This window comes from Myodes glareolus, chromosome 18 (genome assembly GCF_982192425.1).
Source record: "Myodes glareolus chromosome 18, mMyoGla1.1, whole genome shotgun sequence".
Taxonomy (NCBI): domain Eukaryota; kingdom Metazoa; phylum Chordata; class Mammalia; order Rodentia; family Cricetidae; genus Myodes; species Myodes glareolus.
Window position 1 is genome coordinate 47,636,699 of NC_142043.1, and position 17,902 is coordinate 47,654,600.

Below are 17,902 nucleotides of genomic sequence, written 5' to 3' on the forward strand. Positions count from 1 at the left end.
CCAGTGACACACTTCCTCCAGCAAGGCCACACCTCCTAATAGTGCCACTCCCTGTGGGCCAAGCGTTCATACACATGAGTCACTGGGGGCCATTCCCATTCAAATCACCACACGAGGCATTAAAACGCACTACCCCTTGAGATTTGTATGCTGAAGCCTAGCCTGGTATCTTTGGAGAAATTTATAGGGCCAAATATATCATGATCAAATGGACTCACAGGGAAGGGTTCTAGTTGGCGGCTGCTGCTCTGAGATCAGAAAGATGCCAGACTTCTCTGTTCCGGGTGAGGACACAGTCAGAAGGCCGCTGGCTGCAGCCAGGAAGATGGCTTCCACCAGGAGCTCCATCAACTTGAACTGACCACGGCCTTCCAGGCCCTGGAACTGTGAGAAGATGATTTCCATTCTCTAACTCACAGTCTGTGGTTTTTGTTAAGACAACCGAGTAGACAAGACAGGAATGTGCAAAATCTCTGTTTTACCAACATTTTTGTCTGTTTCTTGAGACAAACTCATGCTATAGTTCAGACTGTTCTGGAGCTTTCTATGTAGCCCAGATTGGCCTTGAACTTATAAGAATCATTGTTCCTCAGACTCCTGAGTGCTGGAAATATTGGTGAGAGCCACCATGTGCATGCTGGGAATCGAACCCTAGTTCTCTGGAGGGGCACCCATGCTCTTTTTGTTTGCTTGTTTTGGTTTTGGTTTTGAAACACAGGGTTTCTCTGTGTAGCCTTAGTTGTCCAGGAACTCACTCTCTGTAGACCAGGCTGGCCTTGAACTGAGAGATCCTGCTGCCTCTGTCTCCCGAGTGCTGGGATTAAAAGCATGCACCACCACGCTTTGCATCCAGGGCTCTTAACCTCTGAGCCATCTTTCCAGCTCCCACCTGTTAGATTTCTTGCCTCAAAAGAAGAATAAGGTTCAGGTGCAGACCTTTATCAGACAACAGTAGCACTGGGTGATTTGATATTCCCATCCCACAATGAGGATTTGAGTCTTAGGAGCTCTCTGAGCCTGCATGTGCAACTCAACCTCACCGCTGGGTGGCGCTAATACAGCAAAAATCAGGAAGGCGGCCGGCAGAGAGAGGGCAACAAATGCTTTTTCATGGTTCGTTTTTTTGTAAGAATAAATCTTAACTTTTTTGTTTGTTTGAGACAGGGTCTTTCTACGTAGCTCATGCACCACCGCCTCCAGCTGAATCTTAATTTCTATCGGAAAGTGCAAGCCCTTTGTGTGTCGGCGAGACAAACCGCTTGGGCTCATGTTCGGAGCCCCTGCTGTACCAGGATTCGGGAAGGGGGAGGCTGTTACCAGGTTGAACTTCTTTCTTTTTGGAAAATGGATATGAGAAACTGCTTCATCTGACATCAAACCCTGCCCTGTTGGGATTCAGCAGCAGGCAGAGACGCGGCGAGGTAGAGGAGGACACGGGAAGCACAGGGTGACAGTGGCCATTCGCGTCTTGCTCCTATCAAACATAACTTTTCCTTCAGCGGGTGCGTGGTAAAGGGGTCCTGTGAAGAGAATAGGGTGGGAAAGGATAAACGTTATGGCTTCTCTCACAACGGATGGCAAAGAGGGTGGCTTAGCAGCAGAAAGTCATTGTCCCTCCGTGCTGCAGGCTGGAAATAAAAACCATGATGCCAAGCAGGACTGGTTGTTCCCTTCCTTCCTTCCTTCCTTCCTTCCTTCCTTCCTTCCTTCCTTCCTTCCTTTCTTTCTTTCTTTCTTTCTTTTTTTAAGATTTATTTATTATATATAAAACTTCTGCCTCCATGTATGCCAGAAGAGGGCACCAGATCTCATTATAGATGGTTGTGAGCCACCATGTGGTTGTTGGGAATTGAACTCAGGACCTCTGGAAGAGCAGCCAGTGCTCTTAACCTCTGAGCCATCTCTCCGGCCCCAAGCATTTTTTTTTTTCCCTGAAGGCTGCCAGGGACCGGTCTATCAGACCTCTTGCCTTGCTTTGTAAATGGCCATTTTGACTGTGACCCCTTTTGACTTCCTTTCTATGCATGTCTCTCTGCAACGATTTCCACCTTTTTATAAAGCACAAGTCATATTGGCTTAGAGCCTACCCTAACAACGTTAGTTTTAACTTGAGTGCCTCTGTAAAGGACCTATCTCCAGATGAGGTCACAATCTGAGGTGGTGGGGATTAGGACCCTACCATCTCTCTCCCTCTTTTTCTCTCTTCCATGCTCCCTTTATGGTGCTGGGATGAACCTAGGGCTCTGCACAGCGTGTCGGGCAAGTGCTCCGCTACTGTGCTCCCTAACACTGTTCTGAGATCTGAGACAGGGTCTTGCTAAATTATTCAGGCTGATCTTGAACTTTTGGTTATTGTCTCAGCCTCCTGAGTAGATGAATTACAAACCTATGTCATTAGGTCCAACCTTTCTTTTTCCTTTCTTCCTTCCTTCCTTCCTTCCTTTCTTTCTTTCTTTCTTTCTTTCTTTCTTTCTTTCTTTCTTTCTTCCTTTCTCTCCCTCCCCCGTTCTCTTTTTTCCTTTAAGATGAGGTTTCAATATATTGCTCAGGCTTGCTTCACAATCTTGTGTGTGTGTGTGTATGTACATGTGGAGGCCAGAGCTATTCATCAATTGCCCCCCCTTTTTTTTCCCAAGACAGGGTTTCACTGTGTAGCCCAGGCTGTCCTAGATCTCATTTTGTAGACCAGGCTGGCCTGAAACTCACAGAGATCCACTCTTCTGCCTCCCAAGTTCTGGGATTAAAGGAATGCACTACCATTGCCCGGCCTCTATCTTTTTTTTTTTTTTTTTTTAACAGGGCAACAGCCTTCTTGGTGAACCTTACCAGTTGGTGTCTGGACTGGCTCAAGTGCGCTCCAGGAATCTGTCTCTGTACCTCACTTTTTGGGGGGGACAGGGTCTCACTACGTAGCCCTGGGTAGCCTGGAGCTCACTGAGAGCCTCCTGCCTCTGTTTCCGAGTACTGGGGTTAAAGGTGAGTGCCGCCGTGCTGGGCTTAGAAGTGTTCTATATTTCAGGTCTTATTTTTACTTTGGAATATCTGCACATAGACAGTGAAATACCTTGAGAATGGCACCCAAGTCTACGCAGGTTTTCTTGAAACAAACAAACAAACAAACAAAAAACAAACCCAAGCCCGTCAACTTTGTCATCTCCACTATTATTAATTTGCGTACCTTCATTTTGACCCTGACCTCTCACATGAGGAATTCCCCGCTTGTGGAGCCGTGTTGGTGCTCAGAGAATTCTGGCATTTGTCTCATTTCAGATTTTGAATTTTCTGGCTGGGGACACACTGCTTATGTGCTTTTTCCCTACAGCCCCTATAACAAATTGACACAAACCAGGCAGTTATTCACTTCTCAGTTTTGATCTTGGGATGAGGTCTAGGTAAGGGGGACTCTGCAGGTGGTCATGGCAGGCAGGGGAGCGAACCTTGAAGAATGGAGAATGAAAACTCGGTTCGAATTGACTCTGTCAACCCGGATCAAGACTTCAGGGGTCTGATCCCAGGCGATTCATTCCCAGCAAATTTAAATACAGTATAATTTGGGGGGGAAAAAGTTTCCTGGTGCACAAGGAAGTATTATTACATACTGGTGTGGGAGGTCCTTCTTCTGTGTGTTACTTTTATTGGTTAATGAGTAAAGAACTGCTTTGAGCCTATGGCAGGGAAGAACAGAACTAGGCTGGGAAAGCCAGGCTGTATGCTGGGAGGAAGAAGGGAGAAAGAGAAGTCATGGATCCACTACCAGGGATAGACGTGCTAAAACTTTGCTGGTAGGTCACGAGCTCATGGTGATGCACAGATTAATGGAAATGGGTTAAATTAAGATGTAAGAGTTAGCAAATAAGAAACGAGAGCTAATGGACCAAGCAGTGATTTAATTAATACAGTTTCTGTGTGATTATTTCGGGGCTAAGCTAACTGGACAGCCAGAAACTGGACAGCAGAAACCAACAAGCGACTTGCTTCTTCCAACATCAGAGCCCCACTCAGGCTACGTGTCATTTCTTTCAAGAAGATGGGTTCTAGAGCGAGGCTACTTATACTAGCTTAAGGGCCTAAGGAAGGGTCTGGCCTGGTCTCAATCATATAGAAAGCTAGAGGTCATTTGAACTGTTAGCCACTTCTGGGCCTGGTTGTAGGACCCGTAGGTTGATATGGCCTGGCCCAGCAGATAATGCAGATCACCAGGATGCCAATCATTTTCCAATTCCAGCTTTCTGGATGGAAGAGCAGGCTTTTTCATCTTTCCCATTGGAAAGACAATCCCAGTGCTTAACCTTCCTGGTTTCTCTGGAGATCTGTGGGCACATGGACCTTCGTGCTGTGCTCCCAACATCTAGGTACGTTGTCCAGTGTGTTCTTGAACTCACAGACTCAAAGACATCAGACACTCTAAATTTCTGCGATAATAGGCATGCACCGCTGTGCCCCGTGGGGTGCTTCAGCACAACAGCTCTGGGATCTGGAGGTCAAAGGTGAGCTTGACAGGATTCGTTCCCTCTAGGAGGATCTGAGGCCTGAAGCTCTGTTCTGCCTGCTGCTAGCTAAGGTCCACCAACTCTCCCTGCATTTCTTGACTTGCAGGAGCATCTCTTCATTTCCAACATCATGATGTGTGGTACGTGCCCCTCCTCCCCTTGTGGGCCACTAGTCACTCTCTGGTGTGACCTTACCTTCACTAACGATACCTACAATAATCCTATCTTCAATAATGTTCTGAGGTACTACTGGTTAGATTTTTGTTTCTTTTTGTTTCATTTTTTTTTGAACTTTTTCTTTTTAGAATGGTCTTAATGTGACCCAGGCTGGTTTGAACCAACTAGGTTGCTGTCTTAGGGTTTTATTGCTGTGGAGAGACACCATGACCATGGCAACTCTTATAATGAAAAACATTTTTTTATTCATCTATTTATTTTATTTCCTGGCCTCAGTCTCCCACATCCACCTCTTCAAGTCCCTCCCCCATCTCCCATGCTCTCCTCCCCCATTCACTCCTCTTCCATCTCCATCCAGGAGAGAGCAGGTCTTCCAAGAGTATCAATAAAACATGGCATATCAAGTTGCAGTAAGATTAAGCACCTCATGTATTAAGACTCAGCAAGACAACCTAGTATGAGCAGTAGGGTCCCAAAAGTCAATAAAAGAGTTGGAGACAACCCTGGTTCCCACTGTCAGGAGTCCCACAAAGAGGACCAAGCTACACCACTGTCACATACATGCAGAATGCCTATGTCAGCCTCATAGCCTACGCAGGCTCCCTGGTTGTCTGTCCAGGCTTTGTGAGCCCGTGAGCCCAGGGAAACTGGCCTGGTCTCCTGGGATCAGATTGGTGCCTTGCCCAACTGTCATCAGAAAGGTGCCATCCAGCCACTGATGGAGGCAGATGCAGAGACCCATAGCCAAACATTAAGCAGAGAGTTCGGAATTCTGCAGAGGACAAGAAAAAGAGTGTTGGAGTCAGAGGGGTCAAGGGAAGGCTCACACAATCAAAGGAAAGTATTTTATTAGGGCTGGCTTACAGTTTCAGAGGGTTAGTCCCTTATCATCATGGCAGAAAGCCAGGCAGCATGCAGGCAGATATGGAGCTGGAGATGGAGCTGAGAAGCCTACATCTTGAACCACGGGCAGCAGAAGGAAAAACTCTCACACTGGCTAGACTTGAGCTTCTGAGACCTCAAAGCCCACCTCCACAGTGACACTTCCTCCAACAAGGCCACGCCTCCTGATAATGCCTCTGTAAATGGGCCAAACATTCAAACACATGAGTCTCTGAGGCCATATCTATTGAAACCACCACAGTAGCTGAGGACGACCTTGACCTTTGAACCTCCCATCTCTCCCTTCTGTGTCCTGGGACCAGGCGTACACTGGCATGCCTGGATTTTCGAAGCACTGGGGACCAAAACTGTGCAAGTGCAACCACTCTGTTAGCTGACCTACACTTTCAGCTCCAGGAATTAGAATCAACATATCCTTTAGGTGGACACAAAGCCTAAGGCCCTAGAACGCTGCCAAAGCTCCCTTAGTGGCCAAATTCAATATTCATTCTCCAGACCTCCCCACAGTTAATGCATGTATGCCTGTTAGAGGGTGAGATGATCTCATCTTGTTTGCCTTCCCCTATTCCCAGCAAAGGGTATGTGGCAATGTGAGGCAGCCATGTAAACATTCGCAGGCCTGGAAGAAACTGGGGCCGACTCCTCCTTCATACTCAACAGTTTGGAAAAGCAAGGACTAAGACTGCAGGACTCTATTGACTGGTCAGAGGGATGAGAACTGAGTCCTCTGGCCCTGAGAGATGTGACAACGTGAACTGTCTGGAAGGCTATTAATAGACCTAGTTCTGGAAATCTTAAGTCTCATAAGGTCCCAGTCTAGCAGCAGGCTTTCTGACAAAGTCTAGCGCATGCAGCAGTGAACCCAAGATTCTGTCTCAAGACAGAAGGTGAAATCTTCTGCAAATCTTTGCAATCTTCAAGGCAAAGCAGAAATCGTTCTCTGATCTCCACTTATGTGTGCATGTGCCCATGTGCCTGCACGTACAGGTGAACACCACACACACAGATACACACAGACATAGACACACACAGAGATAGACAAACAGACACACAAGCATACAAATACACACATAGTCACTTTTTTCTTTTTCAAGACAGGGTTTCTCTGTGTATCCCTGGCTGTCCTGGAACCCACTCTGTAGACCAGGCTGGCTTCTAATTCATAGAGATCTGCTGGCCTCTTCCTCTAAAGTGATGGAATTAAAGGTGTGTACCACAACCACCTAACTTTTCTTTTTACTTTTCTTTCTTTTTTATTTTTTTTAAAGTAAATCCAAAGAGGCACCTGAACAGGACAAATTCACTCAGGAAAAATTACCTGTTCTAGAGACTTCAGAAACAGCGTAAGACCTGCCTAAAAAGTAGACAGTGAATGTTCCTTGGGATCACTGTTTACTCTCACGCCTTAGGAGTATGCTCTGCTCCACTTGACAATAAATACTTCATTCAGCAATGTGTCTTGTCTCTTTTCACAGAGCTCTCAAGAATGAAGAAGCAAAGAGGACTCCAAACCAAGGACCCAGGGCAGGAGCATCCCTAAAGGAAGATGCTGAATGACAAGTTTACTGCTTACTCTGATAGGGAAGAGCATAGAGAATCTGGTCAGTTTCAGGGACTTCCTGAAGCTATTTGTTTACCTTCCTGTTTAAGGAGATTCCTGAAGCTATTTTGAATTGCTTATGGCTTAAGGAGATTCCTGCAGGATGGGGTGTTTTCGGAAAGTTACACAACAGGAGGTCTGCGAGGTGGTTACATTCTAGAAGCTGTGGTCATGATGGCTAGTCTGGGCATGGTGAGTAAAAATTACTGAAAAGACCTGCACCTTCTGCTACACTGATTTACTGATTGGAACTTTGGTGATACAGAGAGGTTGGAATGTTGCAGACCAGAGCTAGGTTATTTTGTGGCATCTTTATGCCCTTGAACAACAACTGCCTGCCCTGTCTCTATCTGGCCTAACATCTTTGTAACCATCCCTTAAGTCACTTAGGACGCCTGAACAGACCCATAGTTTCCAGCCAGCCAAAAGGCCGATTGCCCTCAGACTAGCATTTTAGGCCTGCAGCTGAGATTTTTTTTTTCCTCCCTCCTTTGCTGTAGCCTGTTTACCTGGAAGGATTTATACTTGAAAAGCGCCTTGATTTATGACTTTGTTCTGTTGCTATAAAACCTTCATCAAGAGGCTGGAGAGATGGCTCAACAGTTAGGAGTATTTACTGCCCAGACAGAGGACCAGGGCACAGTTCCCAGCATGTACATGGTGGCTTACAATTTTCTGGAACTCTAATTCTAGGGGCTCTGACCCTTCTCCGTTTCTGGGCTCTGAGGGCACCAGACACACAAGTGGTGCACAGATACACATGCAGGCATACATGCGTAAATCTTAAAAACAAAACAAAAACGAAGCAACACAACTTTGTCAAGCTGTTACCATATTGGAACATGGAATAACTTACACCTGTGTTATAGGGCTAAGGCCACTCATTATCCCTGATCCCCTCCTGCCCCTTTGAGGTGAGAGTTGTGTTTTTGTTTTTTGTTTGTTTGTTTGTTTGTTTGCGCAGCCGCTGCGCTGCACTCAGCAATGCTCACACCGACTCCGTGAGGCCGGTATTTGTAGATTTTAATTCCATGTTTTTTAGGCTTTGGAGAGATGAAGTTTCAATGCGGCCTCAATTACTATTTCTTTCAAAGTTCCCTGATCTGGTGAACTCAGCCCCACCCGGAGAAAACTCAGCCCGGATCAGCATCCCGAAGGTGTAGCTACAAGCGCGCGCCCCTAGCGCTCTGGTCAGGGTTGAGTCTACACAAAGCGGTTCCTCCCTAGGTTCCCGAGCGCGCAGGAGGAACTGCGCGGTAATTGGTTCGCGCGGCCGAAGCTCCGGCTTCGCCCCGCCCTAGTTCTCATTCTGGCATTTCTATTGGCCTAACGGCCGTGCGAGCAGAGCTAGCTGTTCCTTGGGCTCCGCCCCTCGAGCTCCGCCCCTTGGGCTTAGAACTTGCACCGGGTACCGGCGGCTGCTGAGGGAGCGTGACTGCTGGGCGCAGGGTTCTAGGACGCATTGTCGCCGTAAGTGCAGCCTCAAGCGGCCCACAGGCTTCGCGCCGCGCAGAGTAACGGTGGCCAGAGGCCGAGCGTGTCGGGCTGGGGAAGAAGGGAAAACAGGGTCCCAGGCTTGGCTGCGTCCTTTCCCCTCCCCCAGGACACCTGGTAGCACTGAGCCGCGGCTCGGGCCGTGTTCTGGGTCGTGGACTCGTCGGTCCGAGATCGCTCGGGGGAGTGGGCGGCTCGTGGTTAGCGCTCCTGGATAGCCCACTTCCGTTTCCCCAGGGAGACGCCCGGGCCCACGGGGAGAGGCAGCTGCGCATGTCGCTCCCGGAGTGTACCTCTCAGCCCCTGGCAGCGTGGGACGCCCCCGGGTTGTGATCTCCAGCGTGCCCTGCTCTGTTTGCTTTCTTTGCCCCAGGCCCCGCCTGCCAGGCCAGCTCGGGGCTGGAGACGAGCAGCCACTGGCAGCGATCGTGGGGTCCGGGGGAATCCTGTCTTTGGACACTGCGTACATTCATGGGCAGGTAGAGTCTGAGGATGCTCATGCGGGGCTGCCCAAACCCCAGACTCAGAAACCAGGCGCCGACACGTCCGGCTCAGTCTTCAACCTGCCTGCTTTTTCCCCTGGGTGGGAAAGTGGGTCACTTCTGTTCTGGTCTCCAGTGAACCTTTGGGACTGCTGGGGTGAGGATAAGCACTGTGCCCCTCACCTCCCCACATCAGCTCTTTGCCTTGGCAGGGTCCGGAAGGCTGGCTGGAGCCAGCGGTGGGGCAGCTCGTGCGCATGGCTCCAGAGGCTCCGGTTGCTCCGCAGAGCGGCTGCCAGGCTCTAAAGTTCCCGGTTGACCACAACAGTAACTAAATATAGGACCATCTGGTGCGGCCGGAGTGTCGCAGTGTTTTCTTTGTAGAGATCTTAGGGCTGCAGATAAGGTGGTAAAGTTCTGGCCCTTAAGGGCTGGGTCAGAGCTATAGTCAAGGTTTAAGTACCCAAGCTCCCATTTGGGGATCTGGCAGAGAAATCGCACAGAGCTCAAACTCCGAACTCCATCTAAGCAGAATACCATACACACCTTCAATTTATTATGTGAAGACTTCCAGTCGTCGTCTATCCTCGTTTGATCACCTATTGATTGGTCATGCCTTAATGTGGGAAACCCTTAATGGCTTGCAAAAAACGCTTCCCCAGAAGTGATTTATCATCAGTTAGTTTTTCTAACAGCTCCTTATGAGGAAGGTGATGTTTCCTTCTTACAACTGGGGCTGCCCCACAGCATTGAACACTTTGCAGAATTCTGCTTGGGTTAGTTGTGCCCCTCGGAGAACTGCCTTCTAGGAAGGCCTCCAGAGATCGGGAACAGACTATCGGCTTTCTCTGGCACGTCTTTGCCTCCCTGTTGCTGGCACCCAGTGATTCCACCCGTGGGGTCTTGCCCCAGGCCTCCATGCCCCCACCCCAGGCCATAACTGTACAGTACTGGTCTGTAACTGGATCATTCTGCATGCCAGTGGGAAGCTTGTTCATCAGCCATGTCCAGCCCGGGGCCTGGGGGCCCTGTTTGTCCCGGGGGAGCTGTGAATGCCCATGTAGATGACAATGCCATGTTGCGGTGTCAAAAGGTGGGGGCACCTCTAGTCCCTAGCCCGTCTTTGTCTTTTTATTGCCTGGTGTGGATTTTATAGATGGTGACTAGAAGAGTTCAAATTTAAGCACGTGCTGGGTTTGTGTTACAAACTCGGGGAAAGGGCAGAGGAGCAGCGGGAAGAGTTGATTCTCTGTCCAAGCACCTTGGGTTTTGGAGTGATTGCTTTGGTGATTTCGTCTTCCTCTTATGGTTTCCCTTTTCCTCCTTCCCTCCTCTCCGACCTTCCTTCTCTCCCTCCCTCCTTCTTTCCCTCTCTTCCTCTTTTCTTTTCTGCCTTCCTTTATTTTTTTGAGTCAGAGTTTTGCTCTGTAGCCCAGGCTGGCCTGAGACTCACAATCCTCCTGCTTCAGCTTTCCTCGTGCTGGGATTGTAGACATGTGTCACCATGGCCAGTTTCTTTGAAAGTTTCCGAGTCTCTCCCACACAGTGGCTGGGATGGGTGGCGCTGAAGCAGCCCAGGCGGCTATGGGCTCTAACTCCTGTCTTCCCCTGACTCTCTACTGCCACCACCACTACTATGCAGGGAGTTGACCAGATCTCTGCTTCCGGAAATCTACAACCTAGACCTGTGGGGCTGGCCTGGGTCCCGTGGTTTGTGCTGGTTCCAGAGAGATGCCTAGTGCCTTGATTGTTCAAATAATGCTGATTGTGCTGATTGCGAATGGACTCACAATTGTTTATATAGACTGGGGAGGGGGCAGCTCACAGCCCTGCCTCTTGTTTGTCTTGGACAGTTATCTGCTTCTCTGTAAAAACCTGCCTGTAAAACTGCTGGTCCTGTAGCCCTTCACTATCGGACCAGCTACGTGAGCTGGGAACTGGCGTGGAGACTTAAAATCATATACACACACAGACATAGACAGAGTGACAGAGACACTAGTCATCCTTGATACAACAATGCCAACTTTATTGAGCTCAGGGGCAACTTATATAGGGCTCTGGCCATTCCCCAGCTCTCAGGATCTTTCAGCTGCAGACCCATCAGAACCCACTCCCCTGCCATCAGGGTCTCGTGCTCACAGCAACTGCAGCCTGCTCAGAGCAGAGGAAAACAAGTTGTTGACAGGAAATTCAGGGTCTACCAGCTCCCAACACATCTCTTTTTAAAACATTGAAATGGAAAGGAAAACAAAAACCAGTTATGTGCTCCATCCCACGTCTCCTGCTCCCCACCAGTACTATTGAGATTAAACCCAGGACTAGGAGAAGGGTCTAAATTGCCCTTGAACTTGCTGTGTAGTCCAGGCAGGACTTGAACTTACGATTCTCCTCCTTCAGCCTACTGAGCAGCTGGGCTCACAAGACTAAGCCACCAGACCCAGCAAGGACGAATGTGTTTTTCTTGTCTTCCATTCCAGCCTTTCTCTTTGAGTTTCTATTAGATGCTAAATAAGTCCCTGTTTGTTCCAGCCTTTGGGACCATAGGCGCCAGTAAGCGCCATTGGATAGTTTTCTCAGTGCTTCTTGGCAGGACAGGAGCCCACTCCAGCCCCCTCAAGCATGTTCTCCCTCAGCTCTGGAGCCCTGCTACCCTATCTTCACCCTTGTGCAGAATGTGATCTGCCATCTCTCTGTCGCACAGTCTTGCCTGTTTTGTCATCTGGCTAGGAAGAAGTGCCCAGCTAGATTTGTGGAACAATTCTGTCTCGTGGGGAGAAGAAGCTTTAGGTGACGTGTGAGTGGCTACTGGGCAAGCAGTGAGCATGGTGAACATAGGTAGCTGATGTTTTAGGTGATGGTTTTAGATTTCCTTTGGGCAGCCTGGGATGTATCTGTGTTGCATGCACCCAGAGCATCCTTGAAATAAGGGAGTCCTTCTTCCTAGTAAGTTGGTTTGAGACCCAGACTTTACGTGTTGTTCCTGTTCATGCTTTTATGGCCACTCTGACCCACACTGTGGGGGTGTCCAAGGTTCTATTCCTGGTGGTTTTCCAAGAACTTCTTTCATCAATAGCCTTCAGCAACATCTTCACCTGGTGGCAGCTGATAGAATTGCAGGCATAGTGGCTAATTGGCCTCCTAGTGTCTTCTGGGAAGCACAGACCCTCAGCATCTTGGCAGTTTTTCTTTCCATCTTTGTTTTTGAGTCCAGAATTGTCCTAGTGCTGTTCTTTAGCACTTTCATCTTCAAAAGAGTCACAAGTCAGAACTAAATCCTGTCATTTTTTTTATTCTTATGTCCTATATACCTATATACATAAATATTTATTATTATTGGTCATGAGTATTGGAGAGGGGAAAGGAGAGAATCTGGCACAGCAAGAATAACAGGCTAAGAATTAGGAGACTTGGGGTCTGGTCTCTGTTTTCATTAGCCTCCCTTTCTTGATCCTCAGTTTCCCTGTTTATGAAGAAGTTAGGATAAATGACCTCAGGGCCAGCGAAGTGGCTCGGTAGGTAAAACACTTACTGTCATACCTGATGGCCTGGGTTTGATCCAAGAACCTACAGTGGAGAGAACATTCTTTTGGAAGGTGTCCTCTTTCCTCCAAATCTGTCCCGTAGCACACTGTGCCTGCATTTACACACACACACACACACACACACACACACAAATAAATAAAATTAAGGCTCTTCCAGAGGTCCTGAGTTCAATTCCCAGCAATCACATGGTGGCTCAATACCATCTGTAATGAGATCTGGTGTCCTTCTCTGGCCTGCAGGCATACATGCAGCAGAACACTGTATACATAATAAATAAATAAATCTTAAAAAAAATTAAGGGTTGGAGAGATGGCTCAGTGGTTTAGAGCACTGGCTGCTCTCCCAGAGGACCTGGGGCTCAATTCCCAGCACCCACATGGCAGTTCACAGCTGTCTATAACTTCAGTTCCAGGGGATCCAACACCCTCATGCAGGCACCAATGGCAAAACACCAATGCACATAAAAGAAAACTAAATAAGAAGTAAGATTAAAAAAATAAAGACAAGTACATCCTTCAATTTTGGCAACACTAATTTATGCCTAGAGGTTTGGTGTAAGAAGCTAGATATTGAAAGTGGTGGGGGTCCAGTTTGTCACAGTCCTTCCTTCACGGTCACTCACTGGTCCATGCCATGCAGGCTACTTAGGTATGTGAACTTAGGATGCTTGGTAACTTGGACTCTGTCTTGGCCATGTTGGACGAGTCATTTGACTTGCAGCGAGACTTGAAACCTGCGTTGTGTGTGTGGACCACCGTCAACATTGGAGGTGCTCTCCAAGCATCCATACTGGTGACAGTAGGAAGAGAAGCATAGGGTGGATGCTTCCCTCACAGGCCAGTGAGGGAAGGGAGCAATGTGGCGAGAGAGTTTCCTTTTCTTTCTTTCTTTTTTTTTTTTCGAAACAGGGTCTCTTTATTATGTACCTCTGACTGTCCTGAAACTCACTATGTAGACCAGACCAGATAGGCCTTGAACTCCCCTGTTGTGGAATATTATTCTAAGATGTGTTACATTTGTTTATGCTTTGGGACGTTTTGTTTTAGTGATGCAAAGACGTGTTGCATTCTTTTATGTTACATTTGTTTAACTCTGTGAAGCTGTGTTACTTTGCCTGTCTAAAACACGTGATTGGTCTAATAAAGAGATGAACGGCCAATAGCAAGGCAGGAGAAAGGATAGGCGGGGCTGGTAGGCAGAGAATAAAGAGGAGAAGAAATCTGGGAGGAAAGATCTACGAGGGGAGGTGGAGGGCCAGCCACACAGTCAGATGTGAAATAAGACAGAAAGATGTACAGAAATAGAGAAGGGTAAAAGCCCACAGGCAAAAGGTAGGTGGATGGATAATTTAAAGAAAAACTGGCTAAGGCTAGGGATTCATAAGTAAGAATAAGACGTCATGTGGTTTATTTGGGAGCTGGGTGGTGGGCCCCCTAAAGAGTAAAGAGCCAAAAACAAAAAAAGTAAAAAGCAAACAACTACACTCCCCAGTGCTGGGATTAAAGGTGCATGCCACCACGCCCAGCTGGAGAGAGAAATTTTGTAGCTCACAAACAACCCGAGTGACTTGTGCTTAGTCATTTAAGTACCATTGAGGCCCAGTGGGAGAAGGACTGCTTGGGCTGGAGCAGCCAGGGGACATGTTCTGGGAGTGGAGTGATGGGAACCACTCATTCCTCAAGGATGAGTTCTGCTGAGGTGTTTGTTCAGAGCCCTGTGGGTCATGCGAAAAGCACTCGGCGCCGGTGTCACACCTGCCCGTGTCCTCTTGAATCCTCTCAGCTGACTTCTGTTGAGTGTTTGAGTCCTGGGCTCGGAGTGAGGCAGGCTCCCCTGCTTTGCACAACCGTGTGCGCTCATCAAGAGAGGTGTTAGCTGGGCTCAGTGCTCAGTGAGACCGCCTCCCACACGTCCCAGCTGCTCAGTGGTAGAGTTGGACTTGGGGACTTTCCCATCGTCAGCGTGTCCCCCCCTGCTTGTGTCTGCCTCATGGCGGAACACATGCCATTGATCTCCTGCTTCACCAGCTCTGGACACTGTCCCCACATCTCTGCTTTCTGCCCTCGTCACTCTTCTTCCCCTGGCCCCCGACTAGGGTGGGTTTGCTGAAGCTCCTTTGCTGGAGTGACTGTTGAACTCAGGACTGGGGACAGGGCTAGGAGAGGCGAAGAAGAGGGCCTTTGACCTTGATTTTGAGTTCCTTCTTTCTTGTACGGATGTGGGGTGACTTCTGTGAAGAAGTGTGGGGCCACCCCATAGCAGGGAGAGTGGGTCCTTTGGTCCCATCCGTCCGGCTAGCGTATCCCCGCAAGAACCACACAGAAATTGTATTCATTTAAACACTGCTTGGCCCATTATTTTTAGCCTCTTATTGGCTAACTCTCACATCTTGATCTAACCCATTTTTAATAATCTGTATAACACCACGAGGTCGTGGCTTACCGGGAAAGATTCTAACCTACGTCCGTCTCAGGCAGGAAAACCATGGCGTCTGCCGGTCTCTGCTTTTCTTCCTCCCAGAATTTTGTTCTGTCTTCCCTGCGTACCTGAGTTCCACCCTATCAACTAGGCCAAGGCAGTTTCTTTAGTAACCAATGAAAGCAACGCAAATAGAGAAGGGCCTCCCACACCACTACTCAGGCCTGAGTGTGGCCTCCTTGTCTTGAGTTTGTTCTCATTACCTGGTCATTGGGCTTTGATTTCTTTATCTGTAACAACAGGGTTTTGGAGACATTTTTTTGTGACTTTTTTCATTTCCTTTTTATTTATTTAATTTTTACTTCTTTGCTTATTATTTACTTGAGGCAAAGTCTCATGTAATCCATGCTGGATTAACTTGATGGCCTTGGAATTTTAATCTCCAGCTCCCCAGTGCTGGGGCTACAGATGTGTCCCACCATACCTGGTTTATGTGACACTGAGGATCAAACCCAGGGCTTTTGTGACTGTTTGGTAAGCAGTTTACCAGATAAGCTTCACCCCAGCCTATTTTTCCAATGCCTTACCAATTGCTTTCCTTGTTTGTCTTTAGTTATTTTAAGTATATGGTGTTTCGCCTGTGTGTGTATGTGTGTGTGTGTATGTGTATGTCTCACATGCATGTCTGGTGCCTGATGCCTTCAGAAGCCAAAAGAGTATGTATGGTTGTGAGCTACCATGCAGGTGCTGGGACTTGGACCCAGGTCCCTGTGGAAGAGCAGCCAGTGCTCTTCACCACCGCACCATCTCTCCAGCCCCACACTTCTTTAAGTATGTTCTCCCTAGTGCTCCAGTTTCTCTTCTCACTTCCAGTGCTTCGTCTTTGCTCCTAGGTAAACTCCACAGCAAGCTGAGAGGGAGGCCTGAGCGCTGACACTGTCCCCTTCCCTCCGCTCTGACAGACAGGCAGGGCCTTCCTAGAGGCCACCCACCTGCAGACTCCAAGGTCCACGTGCCCTGTACTGCCCTTCCTGCCGTGTCGTAGGAGCCCGGTAGATGGGGCAGCGAGCAGGCAGCTGGCCTCGTTGTGTGGATTGAGCCCTGGCCAGGAGGCTGCCGAATAGACAGATGCCTTCACCCGGCAGTTAGCTGGGCCTGGCCTCTTCCCCAACACCCCGCCCCATCTGCTGAATCACAGGCCATCTGAGTCCTCATACCTGCCTGGCCACTGGTTTAAGATCTGTGTCGGGTGGGGTCACACGTCTTGATCCTCTCAGGAAAGGAGTAAAGCCCAGCTACCCTCACCCTCTGGGTGACAGATTGGAGCAGCCCCTGCAAAGGCCAAGTTGGATGTGGCCTGGGCTTTGGAGGAGGTAAGTGGCCTGGAGACTTCCTCAGCTGCTGTTGCTTCTTTTTTTGTTGTTTTTTCCAGACAGTGTTTCTCTGTGTAACAGCCCTGGCTGTCCTGGAACTCACTCTGTAGACCAGGCTGGCCCTGAGCTCACAGAGATCCACCTGCCTCTGCCTCCTGAGTGCTGGGCTCAAAGGTGTCCACCACCACTGCCCAGCTTCCTTGTAGCTTCTTAATGGCCTGGGTCCCTAAGGAGGAGAGTACTGGTCATGGGGCCCTGACTGGCAGGTGGGTGCTTCATGGTCCTGTGTCTTCCCCAGGCACAGACCCCTTTGTGAGCAGCAGACCAGCCTGAAGGCTGGGAGCCCGACACCCACGTCTGCATGCTGAGGAAGATGGGTGAGGCCGTGGCCAGAGTTGCGAGGAAGGTCAACGAGACGGTGGAAAGCAGCTCAGACACCCTGGGTAAGTGAGGCCAGGCTCTCCTAACCTGTGACTTGCTTGTGAACTCAGAGATGGCACATAAGGAGATGAAGGGGTCATCCGTGTGTGGCCAGGAGGACCAGCGCTTCGTGGAACTTTTGTCACAGTTGTGACTCTTGTGGCTAGTGTGTGTCTCACAGTAGACTTTGCTCTTATTCTGGGTCTTGGTCAAAGAGATTGGAAGAGGGGTGAGCTGTGGATCCTGGCTGATTGAATGTCAGTGAGCTCTGTGTGTGTGCATGTGTTGTGTGTCTTCCCTTGAACTGTCTCAGAACATCAAACTGGCCCCGCTTGAGTCATCCCATGTACAGGCCCCATGCCTGGCGCCTCTTGAGTGTTATCTGGTTGAACTGTCACAGTCTCCCTGGGGTGAACAATACTTGCCAGTCATGGCTAGCCTGTGTGAGCGTCTGGGTTCACCCAGCTGGAAGATACCATCACGCTCTGCTGTTGTGACATGTATTTTTTTTTTAATTTGAACTGATAATAGCCTTTTAGCCTTTTATTTACCCTGAGATGTCAAGCATTTAAGCAAGCCATCCTTCTAGTCGAGTTCTGTAGATGTGAATGACAGAGGAGCCAGGGAGACCAAGCAATTATGTCTGCACACGCATGAATTTGTGTGTGCCTTTGTGAGCATGAATGATTCATGTGTTCTGTATACACATGAGAGTGTGTGTGTGTGAGCATGTGTGTGTGAACTCACAGGCATATCAGTGCCACTGAAGAGACATAGGCATGTTGGCACATTGCAGGAACCCAGAGGGCTAGAGCAGAGCCCTAACTTGGGAATGATAGTGCATACGGCTTGGATGGGCTTTATCTGTGGAGAGGCATTTTCCAGACATGTGAGGGTTTGTGTGCACATGTGTGTGTCTGCATGTGTCTGTGTGACAGGGCAGCCTTTTGGTGGTGTTTACTGCTGGATAGAGACCCAGCTGTGAGCTCCCCATCAGGTGTG

The 17,902-nt window shown here is 48.8% G+C and overlaps 1 protein-coding gene across 8 annotated transcripts in view; it reads left to right on the top strand.

Annotated features, from left to right (window-relative positions):
- The window catches only part of Lrrc20 (leucine rich repeat containing 20), a 127,624-nt gene that overhangs the window by 18,555 nt on the left and 91,167 nt on the right, over positions 1–17,902 (top strand). For 2 of the 8 annotated variants that reach the window (XM_085679690.2, XM_048451691.3), the window contains exons 1-2: positions 8,530–8,640; positions 16,779–16,923. In XM_085679690.2, the coding sequence (XP_085535816.1) occupies positions 16,842–16,923 (82 nt within the window). In that variant the 5' untranslated portion in view covers positions 8,530–8,640; positions 16,779–16,841. Of the gene's footprint in view, positions 1–1,164; positions 1,503–2,799; positions 2,977–4,516; positions 4,631–7,045; positions 7,363–8,528; positions 8,641–16,056; positions 16,481–16,778; positions 16,924–17,902 lie in introns of those variants that run through there. The other 6 variants (XM_087898154.1, XM_087898155.1, XM_085679689.2 and 3 more) reach the window with 6 other exon arrangements.